At 44.0% G+C, this 15450-nt stretch overlaps 2 protein-coding genes across 2 annotated transcripts in view; one reads left to right on the top strand and one right to left on the bottom strand.

The window, feature by feature from the left end:
• LOC110070936 (alpha-tectorin) overlaps positions 1-263 on the top strand; it is a 36112-nt gene extending 35849 nt beyond the window's left edge. Inside the window, exon 11 of the mRNA XM_078379966.1 lies at positions 127-263. Within this exon, the coding sequence (XP_078236092.1) occupies positions 127-152 (26 nt within the window). The 3' untranslated portion in view covers positions 153-263. The remainder of the gene's footprint in view (positions 1-126) is intronic.
• Positions 264-1698: 1435 nt separating this feature from the next.
• On the bottom strand, positions 1699-15235 carry LOC110070937 (IgGFc-binding protein). The gene is made up of 10 exons (XM_078379965.1): positions 14936-15235; positions 13113-13686; positions 11458-12062; positions 10438-11005; positions 9029-9615; positions 7680-8253; positions 6108-6307; positions 4565-4945; positions 3014-3297; positions 1699-2111 (listed from the first exon to the last, which is right to left on the bottom strand). Exons 1-10 carry the CDS (start codon positions 15233-15235, stop codon positions 2102-2104), a joined length of 4083 nt encoding a protein of 1360 aa, XP_078236091.1. The 3' UTR covers positions 1699-2101.
• Between the last annotated feature and the right edge of the window lie 215 nt (positions 15236-15450).

Raw genomic sequence — 15450 nt, 5'->3', positions numbered from 1 at the left:
AATTGCTTTCCCTGATGCACAGCTAAACACAGTTTTGTTTTCTTGGGGTTTCGGAATCCTGATGACCAATATACAAGAAAGTGAGCGCTCTCTTGTTTTCCTCTTTTCTCCCCTCTTTTTTTTTAGATCGCTTTAAAATCCACTCCTACTGAAGCCTTTAATTTTGGATCAGCCTTCAGAAGCTCACCACAGACTGTTATCATGGCAGAGACACCCTCTGCCTCACTGAATCCCAGGGAAATTATGGTCGGCTGATCTCCTGAGAAGATCCAGCCTCTCTTCTTGCCCGACTGATCGCAACTGCCTCCCAATAATAAAGCTGTGCCGGCTCTTTGGCTCCTCATTGCTGGGGATCCAACCCAACTGAGATTGTACATAGCTCTTAGATCAAAGGTAGAAAACTTGATGCCACCTAATTTTGGGGGGACTACATCTCCCAGAATTCCTGACCATTGGTTGTGCTGGCTGGGGCTGGTGGGAGTTACAGTCCAAAACACCAGGAGGGCACCAGCTTGCCTATCCCATCTTAGATCTTTATCTAACACCACCCACCCCTTATTCCTTGAAGTGGCATTGCTCAATGTTTTACACGAGTTTAGCTAGCTTATACACATTGGACTCAAAAGCATCAAAATCATGTACCTGGATGATTTATCTTTGCTAAACACATTTCCATCTGAAGTGGGACTGCTGTTTCCTGGAAGAGAGCTGAGTTGTGGTTCACGGCTTAAACTTCAGATGCTTTGGAACAGGGCAAAGTAGTATTTCATTCATAATAGTTTATTGACCTGCACTCGGCTGAAACACTAGAAGAATCAATAAATGCTTTTGGTAAAGGCTTTGAGTTTGTGGACGTACATCATAAAAAAAAAATGATTCCCATCCCCGGGGCTGGCTGTTTTCATCAAGCTGTTGCAGCTTCAGCAGAAGCCAGATCATCAGATCTAAGCAAGGGCAAAAAAATTAAAAATAATAAAAAAGATGGAGGGACTAGAGGAGAGCAAAAAAAAAGTTATGGTGTCCCAGGGAAAATGAGAAAGATAATAATTTAGATTGCAGGGTCCTTAGCTTTCAGGAATGCCTATGCCCCAGACTTTAAATGTTTTGAAGCACCAAGACAGGATACAGCCCTTGTTAACTCCCACGTCTCTTTTGCCATCATACATTAGCCACCCCTCACATCTTGTTACATGAAACAAAACTCCCAAGTATGCCTCGATCATTGGGGGAGAACGCTCAACAAGGCGACCGCTGGAGAAACAGGACTGGAGACACAGCAGCTCCAATTAATCTTGGTGTGATGGCTAAAGAGTAGGAAGGAAGGAAGGAAGGAAGGAAGGAAGGAAGGAAGGAAGGAAGGAAGGAAGGAAGGAAGGAAGGAAGGAAGGAAGGAAGGAAGGAAGGAAGAGGTGGGAGTTGTTGGCTAGTTGCAGGAGGGCTTAAGTGGCTGTTGAGAATCTTCGGAATTCAATTTTTTTCAGAATTCAATTGTCACATAGTCATGTAGGAGAGAGGTAGAGAGGTATCAGTAGTCCTGAAAACTCAGAATTGAGCAGCCACATGTGGATATTCAGTGACAGTCCTAACAAGATATTTCTTGGAATCAGTTCATGTTGAAGCAACTCCACACCTTTGCTAAAAGTTGCAGCTGTTCTACTGGAGTGATCTTGGGATTCAGGCAGAATGAAGTCAAAAAGATTTATTAGCAATGAGCTGTTTTATTGCACACCACCACACAAAGATACTTGTAATAGTTTCATTAAACGAAGTTACCCACAAGAGCCAGCCTCAGGTATCAGAAATGGGAGAAAGATGCAGAGAAGCCTAACACCATCTTCTTGCTTGACTCTGATCTTCTTGACATCACGATAGCAAATCTGAACAAGTCCCATAAAAATAGAAGTTCTCCAACTTTTAAAGATTAGGCCTGAGCCAAAGAGGTTGCCTTGTAAGAAATGCCATGAATCAGAAGAAAACATGCCGATGATTATGCAAATCCGATTTTTAAATACATCTTTTCATAATGTACGAATACACCAATTTCCCATTACACTGGAACACCATTAGACTGGAACTTTCCATTCACCAAATCACGTTTCTTTCAATTCACACTAAGAAAAAAGGAAAAGAGAGGAAAATGGCAGTTAGAACATACCAAAGTCTGAAAAAGTTAGTAGTAGTTGAGTTAATTCATTTGCCATCTATATATAATTTTCATTCAAACCGGTTTTTAAAAAAATAAAATTTAAGTCTATGGGCCTGATCCATGTTGAGTGATTGGCATGGTAGGACTGGGGTTTGGGGAAGTTAAACCTTTTATTTTCCTATACTTTATTTTAAACAACCTGGCTATAATTTGATCCACCAATATGTTCAGCAAGCACTTCTAAGTATCAATCATGACAATGCCATCACAGCAAGAACTGTACATTAGTAGCAGTCGATTAATAGTAGCAGTATGTTCTGCTGTATGTATATTGGACTTCTGTCTTCCCATGGATATGAATGGATGGATCAGCATTCCTTGTGCATCCCTTTCGAAACACAGAACCGGCACTGGCAAGGAAATGAACATGGAAGACATCAGGGATGGGATTTTCCTAATTCCAGGACTCCCAGTCCCAGACGCCACCTAGAACCTTGCCCGTCAAGATAATTCTAAGACAAAGCAAGGGGAAAGATAAAGTCAAAAGAGAAATCTTCTTGCTGCCATTATCAGCTTTGCTACACCTGCTTTAAATGAAAAGCAGAAATGAACGCAGACACGCCCTCAGTTCACTTCTTGCTGGGATTTGTCTCACTGCTCCATGGGAAGAGTAGTCTCATTGCCCATCCAATTCTATAGGGGGAGATATCCAATAGATTGTCTCCCAATGGTGCAGGCAGGTGACTCCCAGAAAGTGGAGTTGGGAGTCTTGAAATTAGAAAAATCCCATCCCTGGAAGTCATTGCAGTTGAGAGAGCTCCATCCACACACAGGGGAAAAATCTATCAGAAGGAAATGTTAACTTACCAAAGAGTGAAATCTCTGGCCGTCCAGGATACCAACAACTCGGGTACGTTATTCACGGCCACTCCATTTGGGTTCTGGAGATCATCGGTCTGATCATGGTTGAAATTTCCACATGCCCCACATACTCTCCCCGACAAAGCAGGCTGGACGGTCACCACCACTCCTCCAGCTGGGCTCCGTGTTACTTGGACCTGCGGTGAGCGCAGGACGACGACACTGCCAGCCACATTCAACGTAATTGAGTTGGTGATATTCAATGGGATCGGAACAGGCAGTCCATTCACCTGTGAGGTACAAGGATGAAACCAGCAACCTATTAAGGCTTAACCAGGCCAGAAAAAAAAACAGACAGCAAATAAGGTTGTTCTACAAGGGCTTAGCAGAAAACGAGGACAGTGTGTTTTAATTAAACACTGTATTTCAGATTGTTTTTAGTTGAAAGTCTGCAGAATTATAATAAAATAAATAAAAATATACCATCTCAATGCTGGAGATGTAAAAAGGAAAAAGGGACCTTTATGTGTATGTGGTGGACTTGTGAAATAAGAAGAAAGAATGGGCACTGGTTTTCAAATATATTAGAGAAATTATTGGATATATTATTCAATTATCACCAACTATTGCCCTCCTAAATGTAATTAAGAATGATCATCTTTAAAAAGAACAGAAAGAGTTAATAATTATAATGGTCATAGCAGCAAGATTAATATTTGCAAAGAATTTGAAAAGTGACAAACAAATTAATCTTGAAGACTGGTACAAAGAAATGTGGAGTTTAGTGATTAATGATAAGCTAACATGTGAATGAAAGTAAGAAGGGGAATGACAAAATGTAACAATTTTAAAGAGGAATGGAAGTTATATTTGGAGTATGTGTTTGTGAAAGGGATAGGTCATAAGCCAGCAGAAGAATCAATGTATTTTTGGAGTGGAATGAGGTGAAAAGAGATTAAAATGATATTTTTGGTTACCTAGTCCCAAAGGTGAAGGTGGCACAGATGGGGAATTCTAGTTGTATTGTGTATGTATAAACATTTTATGTAAGTTTTGTTATTATTATTTTCCTTTAAAAAAAGTCAGCAAAAATTCACAATATTTGGATGTCAGAGAAACTGAAATGTGGACAGATTTGCCTATGGCACCTAGGAAAAGGTGAGAATTTTACGTGTTCATTTTTTAAATCTGAATTTACCAGAACTTCCAAAATTTGAATATGGGAGGAAGTGAAAGTAACAGATCTGTCTATCCCTTCTAGGCATGGGTGACAATTTGCTTTAAAGCTGGTTTTGACCAGAATTTCAAATGTGGGCAAAGGTTCAACTAAAAGTTCTTCCCATTTTTTCTCATCATATTACAAGAGATTTGCCCGTCTGTTTCTACACATTGAAACAGAATTTTCACCTTTTAGCCAGAAGATTACACAGCCACCTAGATAGCATGGCATCCAGGATAACACCCAACGAAAAACATCCAAAGCCTGGATTGGGCCTCTAAATACAAAATATCGACGTTTTAATATGTATTTAAAACCTTGTCTTCCTTTCCACTTACCCAGACTTCATTCTTGCCATTCACAGTAATGAATAAGTCCTTGAAGAAGACATGAAGCAAGGTGGGAGCAGCAATCTCCTCAGGTGGGCACAACGCAACTCCTGCTACCACACGGAACCAATCTTGAGAGTTAACATCACAAAGGGAAGTCAGAAGGTAGGTGCCAGGAGCAGGAACGTCCCCAGAAAGGCCATCAAAGGAGGAGAGCTGAGCTCCCGGCATCAGTTTGCAATGGCCTTCTTTTGGGAAGCAGACCCGTATTTCGTCTCTCAGCCCACATTCTTCACCAGCGGCACAGCTATGAGGGAAGCAAGTCACTGAACCTTTGTCTTCACAAACACAGCGCGTCTTGCAGTCTGCAGAGAGGTAACTCTGCCCTTGCTAAGGAGGAAGAGGAGGAGGAGATGGTCATATATTTCCATGGTCAGAAAAAATAAAATTCTGAAACTAAGGTCAGTTAGGCAAAATGGATTCCCACAGATTGCTTAATAGCATTACAGTACGTGGTTTCGATGATAAGGGTTATTCTGGGCACAAGTCAGAAATTCTGTTTTGAGAGTGAGAAAGCACCACAGGATTGGCCTCTGAGGAACAGGAAATGGGTACATAGGAATGCAAGTGAATATTAAAAGAGGGAGAGAGGAAGAAATGAAATCTATAAGGGAGAATGCAGTCTCAAAAAATAGCCTGGTGAAGATGGAGGAAGCTCACTATCCATAACATGTTGAATATGCCAGACTTGGGGAGCATGGATCTGGACTGATGAAGTTGAGAGAGACAGAAAGAGACAGAGATTGATCGATCGATCGATTGATTGACACAGTTACTCCACACAGGCATTTCTATATGGATGGCTAAACGGTTTAGGGCCTCGATATTTGTCGGAACGCCTACTCCCACCAAAATCTACCCGTATCACTTGATCTAGCCAGGAGGTGAGGTTGAGGAGCCTAACACCGAGGGAGGCCCGGAAGGAAAAAACAAGAAATCGGGCCTTCTTGGCAGTGGCTCCTCGCCTTTGGAATAAACTCCCTCCTGAGATTCGTATGGCCCCTTCGCTGGCCATTTTCAAAAGCCAATTGAAAACTTGGCTGTTTAAGCAGGCCTTCCCTCCAGCCACTATTTGATTAATGTTTTTTTCTTTTTCTTTCCATTTTGAACAATTGAATATTGATGTTATATATTGATGTTATATATAATTGTTTTATTTTAAATGTTGTTAGCTGCCCAGAGTGGTCAATTGATCAGATGGGTGGAATATAAATTAAACAAACAAACAAACAAACTAGACTGTGTTAAAAACAACACAGATTGGGTGTGCAAGTTTTAATGAAATAAGTGCTAAACAAATTTCTCTGAAGAAAGGATTGGAGACATGCAGAAGTTAGCAATAACATTGTCTGAATGCTTTAAGTAACTGGAAGGAAATAATTCTGGCCAAATCTCTAGAGTAGAAGCAAACCAAGAATTCCAGCCTAAAAGGCTAGTATAGAAGCAACACGTCAATGATTCCAATCCTAACATCACTGAACCCCCTACCTACCGGGAAGTATCTGTTATTCTCAAAGCAGCCACATTTGTCCAAGGAGATGCATTCAAGGCCATCAAAGAAGAAACCATCATCACACTTGCATCCCTCAGCACAGTTTTCTGGACACTGAATGTGATCTGTGAGCCCAGCGCAGTTTACTTCACAGATGTTAGAGCAGATGTCGTAGTGGCTATTGGCTGGGCAGGTCAGGGCTGCAAGAGAAAGGGGAGAGTGGGTTAATCCACCTATTGGGCTAGTTCCTAAACAATGCACAGAAACAAGCTTCATATATGATCATATATATCACCCCCCCCCAAAAAAAATCTGGTACAAATTGTTCTTATGTGTATTGCATGTGGGTTTATGATGTGACATCACTGTTGAAAAGGGTTGATATTAATCTGATTTGATTTGATTTTTGGAAATCAACATGCTACATAACACAGTGCAAAGACCAAAAAGTAATTCATTACCACAAAGGCTGTTATTCTTTAAAAAGCAACTCAATGCTTAAAATTCTGTTGCTTACCAGAATTTTAGAGTCATCATTGGTGATTTAGTGAGTCAAATCCTCCCTGAGATCCATGGATTCAAATGGATCTTCTCTAGTTGTGGCTTATTACTTTAAAGTAAGATGCAACTAGAGTAGGCCTATTGAATCAATGGAATCTGCAGAGGAGTTGACTCACTAAATTCCCCACTGATTCAAGCTGGCTCATTCTAGTGCAATCTCCCACAATAAGCAACAGAATTTCAGCCCTGCTACTGCTGCTACTTTTAAAACATTAGTTGCACATACAACATAAATGAATAGCATTCCCATTCATGTTACTATTTGAAATGTAATCTTCTTAAGCCACTGTTATTTTTTAAAAAGATCTCAACAACCAGAAGCCCAGGGATGTTTGCACAAAATATGCATTAACGTCCGGTAGCTAATTGCAGCTAATTCATGAGGTGTTCAGACCTGTCTTGTTCATGTGCCTGGTCACGTACCCAAATCGCGCAACCAAAAGGCAGTCTAGCACTTTGCAGTTAGCCACAATTACATAAACACCAGCAGAGAAACTCTCGTTTCAAACTCAGCTTTAATATCTACAGAAATAAGAAGAATTGCATTCCTTAAATAAAAGGAAAATTCTGGAATCTCTTTATGGTATTTTTGTTTCTTTCCTGCTTTGAGAGATCATGAGAAGTCTTGACCCCGGAAATGTGAAGGAGTGAATGATCTGAACACACCTAACTAGAGACAACACAATAGCTTTTTGATAACTGGAGCAGGAAGCTTCCAAAGGGAGGCTGAGAGTGCAAGATGAGCAGAACGCAGGTGTTTGGTTTTTAGATGGAAGAAAAGTTCACCCTCTAAGAGCATTTTGTTTCATTGTTGTGGGTTTTTTGGGCTCTTTGGCCGTATTCTGAAGGTTGTTCTTCCTGACATTTTGCCACTCTCTCTGGCCAGCATCTTCAGAGGACAGGAGTCGGAACTCTGTCCATGCTCTGTTGCTTTTGTTTCTTTGCACCCATGATACTAGTACTGAATCCCACTGTTCATGAAACGCAGGACTGAAATTAACATGTACTCACGACAGAAGGACAGGCTCCTCCAAGGTTGGATGATGACTTTGGCCGCTTGGCAGGCAGTCACGTAGCTCTGAATGCTCTGGCAGGCGATGGCCTTGTCTCCGCCGCCTATGCACAGCTCGTGGATACAGTTGTTCAGGTACTCAGTGGGGTCGAGGACAGCATGGCAGGCCGCGAAGGGCCCCTCGGGCAAGGTGAGGAGCCCACAGTAGCCAGGTTGCTTGAAGAGCTCCTGCTGCCGCTCGGCACAAACTGGGCACAGGGATCCTGAGCAGCCATCGACGCAGGATACGCCTGGGACCGGGATTTTCCAGGCAGCCCCAAAGACGGCCACATCGGAGACCACCGTGCCATCAGGGAGCTGGAGATCATCCTCTTTTTGCCCATTGTAGTTTCCACACAAGCCTCTCATCTGATCCTGGTAGGTGTTGGGAAGAGTGACTCTCACATGGTAAAACAGGTCATAGCTCACCGCGAATCCAAAACTGGTGTGGATCCCGACACTGATTCCATGCTGGTAGATTCTCAGATTCCCACCTAGAAGATTCACAGGCAGGTAATAGAACACTCCATCCACCTGTACAAATGAAAACACAGAATCTGATAAGGATGGATGTACAGAACACTCACAGATTTTCTCCTTCTCACTGAAAAAACAATTTCATTGTGAAAACTTGCTTTAAAAAAAAAATTATGGACTGCTCCAAAATGTCTTATTCTTGCCATAAAAATGAGCCCCTTTTTGCCAGCAGTGGCATTCACAAAATATTGCAATTTTTAACACCCCCAAAACATTGCATTTTGTTCGGAAGTCTTTATTTTTGCACAAAAATCTTTCCTGCAATATACTAAAGGGATTTTATACAAAATAAAAGTTTTTTGTAACAAAGCCATATTCATAACTATTTTGCAAACAAAATGAAATATGAATATGAAAAACACACACAAACTTTTATAATCTTGGCCAACAAAGAGAAAAATTCCAAAAGTTTTGCATCTCACTTGTGAGAACAAAAGAGGATTATTTGATTGGCATAAAGCCGAACATTTCCTAGACATTTCACTTGAAGAAGAAAAAACTCTGTATAATCTTCTTTTAAAATGTTGTATTGGCCCATGATTTGGGTCAGGTGAAAACTTTGCTTGCTTTATAAGAAGTTTCTAAAATTTGGAAATGTATTCAAAAGTGGCATTGAAAGAAATCAATTATTTTTCTTTTAATCACTCTCTTGGAGGCTGCTATAGCTTTACGGTATGTATTAATTCATGCAAAAAGGGAGGGCTAGCCTTTTTCCCATCATAGTGGGAAGCGGGTTAGCCCTCCTGTGAAAGAACAGTGTTCAGGGACCCACCAAGACTTGCCCCGGTATGTTCCTTAGCAGAGTCAGATGAACACCAAAGACCTCCACGTGGACCAACTTGGGCACAATGATCTCCCCATTCGCCCAGGCCTCGTTTTCCACACTGACTGTGATGGTTTCCAAGTTCGCATTCTTTTCCTGTAGTTTGGTGAGGATGTAGGTGCAGGTGCCTTGGAAGGTATAGGCCAACCCGTCAAAGGAAAGATAAAGGCCACCGACAACAGAACAGGTGGCCTTTCCAGTTGGGTGGCATTTCTGGACTCCGTCCACCAGTTTGCATTCTTCATTTGGGCCACATGGCAGCACTTCACACACCACGTTTCCACCCGGCTGGCATTGGCAACGCTCTTCGCACTTCGGGTGGAAAGTCGTCAAGGCAGGGTAGTACCGCCCTTGGTAGAAACAGCCACAACGGGCTATCGGGACACAGTCGTGGCCACTCAAGACGAAGCCCTCATCGCACACGCAGTCCTCTTCACACTGGGCAGGGCACGTAACCGGGGCATAAAGGCTGGCACAGCTCTGCCCACAACTCTTGGCACAAACTTCATAGCGGCTGTTGGGCACACATGGCAGGGCTGCGGGTAAAAACAGAGGCTTGTTAGGAATGAGTCCTGCAGATGCACGTTGTGGTACCTACAAAACTTGGAGAAGTTCTGTTTTGGATGGCAGCTCTCAAAAAAGAAAACCCATCCGGGGTGAATGGTGGCCATGTTTACTCTGGAATTCTGGGAGATGCAGTCCAAGAAAGTAAATGTTCAAATCTCAGAACTGAATACATGCCCCTAAGACTGAGTGCTAAATGTCTCAAAACTGGACATTTCAATCCAGATCAGGCCATACAGGAATGGCTACTAACCTTGGACTAAAACTCCCAGAAGTCTTCACCACTAGCTGTGCTGGCCAGAATTTCAGGGATTGTAGTCCAAGAACATCTGGAGATGCAAATTTGGGAAGCACTGCCATTCATGCTCAGGTGTATAATGGGGAGCAAGCGACAGCCCCCTAGGTTCTTCTTCCTCAATGGCTTGTGGCCGTTCCCCTACATTGGAGAACAGAAGCGTGTGTCTCGCCTCCTAAAATGTATGCCTCACTGACCTGTGTGCTGTATGCTGTCAAGTCAGAACTGACTGATAGCGACACAGAGTTCTCAATGTAAGTGAGATACTGAAGGAACACAACCAACCAATTCTTAGAAAGCTCTTGTGTCTTGAAGACATAGAGCCAAACTTCCAGTTGTTGATTTTCCCTTTTTGTTTTCTTTGCTTTTTTCCTGCTGCTTCTGCAACCTGTACCCTTATCTACACCGTCCCTTCCTCTTGTTTCCTGTCCCCAGATCTTGATGGGGTCCGTTTCCCCCTTTCCCAAGAGGACCTCATTTGGACCATGGCAGCACTCACGGCAGAAGGTTGAAGACCTCCAGGGGTAGACGGTCACCCCCGCCGCTTGGCAGGCCGCGGCATAACTAGCAATCCCAGCACAGACGAAAGCGTAGTGTCCTTCGAAGAAACAGTAATCATAGACACAATCCTGGAAGGCGCCCTCTTGGTCAACCCGACCGTGACACTCCCGGAAGGGGCCGTCTTTGGCCAGAAGGATCCCACAGTCTCGGCCAGAAGCACGCTGCTGCTCGGCAAGGGCTTCCATCCCTGGGCATTTGGGATCAAGGACTTCAAGGCACGTGGAGTCGAATTCCTTCGTGCTAACACCACCAAAGACGGGGACGCTGGGGACAATAATGCTGCCGGGCCCAAAAGCATCATCTTCACGAATGCCATTGAAGTTCCCACACAGACCACGCAGGGTGCCCATATACGTGGTGGGCACGCTGACGGTCGCTCGACTGTCCCAGTTAAAGGTGACGGTGAGGCCAAACTGAGTTTCAACCACAGCGTTCATACCACTCTTATAGGCCTTGACATGTCCTCCCACTGAGGTGTAGGGGAGGAAGGTTAACAATCCTCCCACCTATGAAAAGCAGACATAGAAAGATAAATGCTAAATAAGCGGGAAAGAACCCTGAGGCAAAAGCATACACGTCATGGACGGCTTTTTGTTCGAGTTATTACAACCTCGAATGCTTTAGCTTTTAACTCCACCAGCTGTTGAAATACAGCATCGAAGAACTTTTCCAAAATTGAATTTGGTTCCTTAGACTGCAAGCAATTCCCACCTTTTGCCTCATAGCAGGTTTGAACCCCTTAGGACCAAGGGAACCAAATGTAGCCCACTTGTGACAGCCCCAAGGGATTGTCAAGTGTCTGTTGGATGCAATACAAGATTGGCTAGTTCTAAGCCAGGCATATGAAATAAACACCTGCCCCGTGACAATACACTGCAATAGAAATCTACCATTGACCAGCCCTTGGAGACTAGCCTCAACGCAGATGTCAGCTCATGAGATCTAGATGTCAACTTACCAAGACTTTGCCAGGATACTGCCTGCTGACGATAATCTCAACACCAAAGACGTTGACCTGCACACTCCGGGTCCAGGTTACCACACGGTTTCCACGATATTCATTCTGGACATACACACTGAACCCCTCCAGGTCACTGGCTTTCTCATACACCTCAGTAAGCACGTAGGCACAGGCCCCTTGGAAATCCTGCCTCAGGTTGTCAAAGGTGAGATAATGCGGGTCCCCAGTGGCGGAACAGTTCCCGTACCCAACAGGGTAACAGCCCCGCACACCTTTCCGCACTCCGCATTGCTCCGAGGTTTTGCAAGAGCTGGCGGTGCACTCCACCTGCCTTGTGGATGGGTTGCACACGCACCGCTTCGTACAGGAGTCATCCGCCCAGAAGCTCTCACTGGGGCCATACGGCCGCCCGTCGTAGAAACAACCGCATTTGCTTATGGGAACACAAGCCCCTTGACTTAGCACAAAACCTTCCACACACTGGCAACCTTCCACACACACAGCTGGGCAGAAGAGTTGGCTTGGAACGTGATCATCCGCACAGGTAGCTGGGCAGGCTGTCCCACAGAGCTGGTACTCACTGTTTGGAGGACATTCCAGAGCTGGGCAAAGAAAGGACATGGGGGCAAAATCACAATAATGATGCAACGTGGAAGAGATCAACAACTTAGATTTGTGACTTAGATTTACAGTGAAAGATTTATAACCTGCCCTATATTAACAAATCTCGAGGACAGCTTTTGAAAACCTAAAACAAATCTTTACAAACAATTTCAAAACTTTTTTAAAATAATATACAATCCAGGTGTTGGAGTTTTTGCAACCTCGCATGCTGACTTTAGTAGGTTTGGCTGGAAGGCACCTTTCTGGTCTGAGGTAACTATCAATCTATCCAGCGGTAACTAATCATTCCCTTCTATCTCTGAATTCAAAGAGAGCCCCGCCTTTCTGCTCTGTCTTTCCCCCTCCTTGAAGTCTGTTGAAGTCTGTTCCTAAAAGCAGTCCTGTTTGTCAGTTGGCTGTTTGATCTGTTCAATTGTAAGTAATAAAACCTTAGATCCTTTCCCCTACTAGTGTCTCAGAGTGAATTAAGTGCCAGTTAGTGAGAAAAGGGGTGGACGATTCTGAGGATCTTGAAGTTATTCTGCTCTGTGATTCCCTGCACTTCTGCTGTACAGCTAGAGGACTTTAACCAAAAATTCAAAATCAGCAACATGAAGAACAGGAAAGTGAAAGATGGGAAGCCATGCCATGGCCCCCTCGAGGTGGTACATGCTTGGATGAACAGCCAGATTTCAACTTTGTGCTCAAATGAAGGTCCTTGAGGGACTTCCTTGATATCCCCAGACATACCTGAAGTTCCCATTTTGCTGAAAAGCAACGACACATGCACACCCCAAGTTCCATGTCTGTTCCAGGAAACCTCCAAAAGTAGCCAAACACCCTCCCTCCCCCCCAGGGGGAAAACAAGAAATTGAATCCACTTCCTCTGCTTGGATATTTTTTCTGCCTTTTTTTTTCCTACTGAGGAAGGGTAGCCTAAGATGAGCCTGGGTCTTGAAATTCAGCCTCCATACTTCCCCTATTTTCCCACCCCTGGGCAAGAGAAAGCTCAATCCTACTCTATCCAAATCATCCTTTTCTTTACTCACAGCATCCAGCAGGTCTTCTCCAGTCTCCAACCTGAACCCCCTCTCTCTGGCAGGCATCCGCGTAGGTCTTCAAAGCATCGCACAGCGTCTGCTTATGGCCTTCGTTGGCACAAACGTCGTACACACAGTTCTCAAAGAAGGGCTTAGGATCCACCTTGGAGTGGCAAGGGCTGAAGGGCCCGTTGGAAGGTGCAACGACCAAACCGCAATAGTTCTCTGACTGATACTGCTGGGCAAGGTCAGGCCGGCAAGGCTCACAAGGCCCGTGGCAATCATTCCAACATAGGTCATTCTCAATCTTCACCACCCAGCTCTCGCCAAACGCAATGGCGTCCGGTGCCACGGTTCCTGCTGGCGTTTCAAAGTCATCTCCGGGATTCCCATTATAGTTCCCACAAAGGCCGTGGACACCATTGTGATACGCACTGGTGACAGTGACCAGGAGGTGATGGTTCCAGTCATAAGATACTCTGAGTTGGAACTCTGTGACAAGGAGGACCGAATTGCCACTCTGCGTGAGTGTCAATTTCCCGCCACTCAGAGAGATGGGCAAATGGGCTTTGATGCCATTGACCTAGATTGGGGTTTAGAAAATAAATGCTCAGGTGGTTTTGTAAAATACATTTTGTTGGGGGTAGACAAAAAAGCCATAATGTTTTTAGGGATTGTACTTTTCTTGCTTCAATCACAGGTTCAAATACTGTACTTTTTTTTAACTTTAACACTTGCAGCAATGTCATCTACTTGCATTAAAGTATAAAAGATGACCCCCCCCCCTAAAATAGATGGAGAATTAGCCACAGCCTGGAATCATTGGCCAGAATCCTACTTATAATTTGTGTAAAGTCTGCATAGCTTGCCATGGCTGATTGTGGCTAATGGATGAGGTGCTCAGCTGCATGATGGTAATGAGCCCAACTGTGCAACTGAAATGAGTACCAGCACCTGGAGAATTAGTTGTTGCAAGTTATGGAAATTTGGTGTATTCTCAAAGGCTTTCACGGCCAGGATCCGGCGGTTATTGTAGGTTTTTTCGGGTTGTTTGGCCGTGTTCTGGAGGTTTTTCTTCCTAAAGTTTCATCAGTCTCTGTGGCCGGCATCTTCAGAGGACACAGTTAGAACTCTGTCTGTGTTCTGGTGTAGTGTATGGGATAGTTGAGTATTTGTAGCTGTGGGATCAGCTTTTTGTCCTTTTCAGGAGACTGGCTGATTATGATTATCAGGGTGTTTTTTGTTATGGGTGTTTGTTGTGATAAAGGGGAGATCTCCTGAAAACGACACACACTACACCAGAACACAAACAGAGTTCTAACTCTTGTCCTCTGAAGATGCCAGCCACAGAGACTGTTGAAATGTTAGGAAGAAAAACCTTAAGAACACGGCCAAACAGCCCAAAAAACCTACAACAACCATATGGAAATGTTACTAGATGATTCATCTGACTTTCTTCTTGTAAGACATCTACTGCATATACTAATGGCTATCTGGATAGCTCAATGGGTTAGGTCTCTAGTTGTGGAGCCAGAATTTGGGATTTCAATTCCCTGCTGTGCCTCCAGGGAGAAGAGCCAGCCTGTGTGGCCTTGGGCAAGCTGCACAGTCCCAGGATGCCTCCAGAAGAAGGAAATGGGAAATCACTTCTGAGTATTCTCTACCTAGAAAAGGGTCACCATAAGGCAAAATATACCTGACGATACAAAATGATTACTATCCCTATTACTGCTGCTGCTGCTGCTGTTATCAATAGTGTCATCTAACACCAGAACCCAGCCTCAATGGGGTTAACGCTGCTTCTTAATTAATCATTACTGATTACCACTCACCCTGACAAAACTGACTTCTGACCTCCTGATCGTGATGGTGAATCCGTAAACCTCAACAGACACCCAACCCACATAGGAGACACGTTTGTTCCCTCTGTTTTCATTCTTGGCTTGTATGTGGAAGGACGGGAGCCCGAAGGGACCACCATCACGGGTCTTGGCAATTGTGTAGGTGCAGGTGCCTTGAAAGTCATAGTTGACCCCATCAAAGGTATGGTAGTGTGGGTCACCCCATGCCCAGCAAGTAGCATTAGAGACTGGTACACATGTTGGTTGCCCGTTGATCATCTTGCACTCCATGCCTGTTTGACACCGCACGCTGCTGCAGTTAAGCTCTTGGGCATCTAAGAAAGAATGGGAAAGAGAACATTAATGGATCAACCCTGCGAAATAAATTACAGCCTATTAAAATTTCCAAATTTCACAAAACAGTAACCTTAATCCACCTAGACTCCAGCCAGGAAGCTAATGCCTGAATAGAACTTGATCTCTCAAGAGGCCAGAAGCGATCCTTG

This window comes from Pogona vitticeps, chromosome 9, assembly GCF_051106095.1.
Source record: "Pogona vitticeps strain Pit_001003342236 chromosome 9, PviZW2.1, whole genome shotgun sequence".
NCBI classification, from domain to species: domain Eukaryota; kingdom Metazoa; phylum Chordata; class Lepidosauria; order Squamata; family Agamidae; genus Pogona; species Pogona vitticeps.
This window is presented reverse-complemented; position numbering and strand designations above follow the sequence as displayed.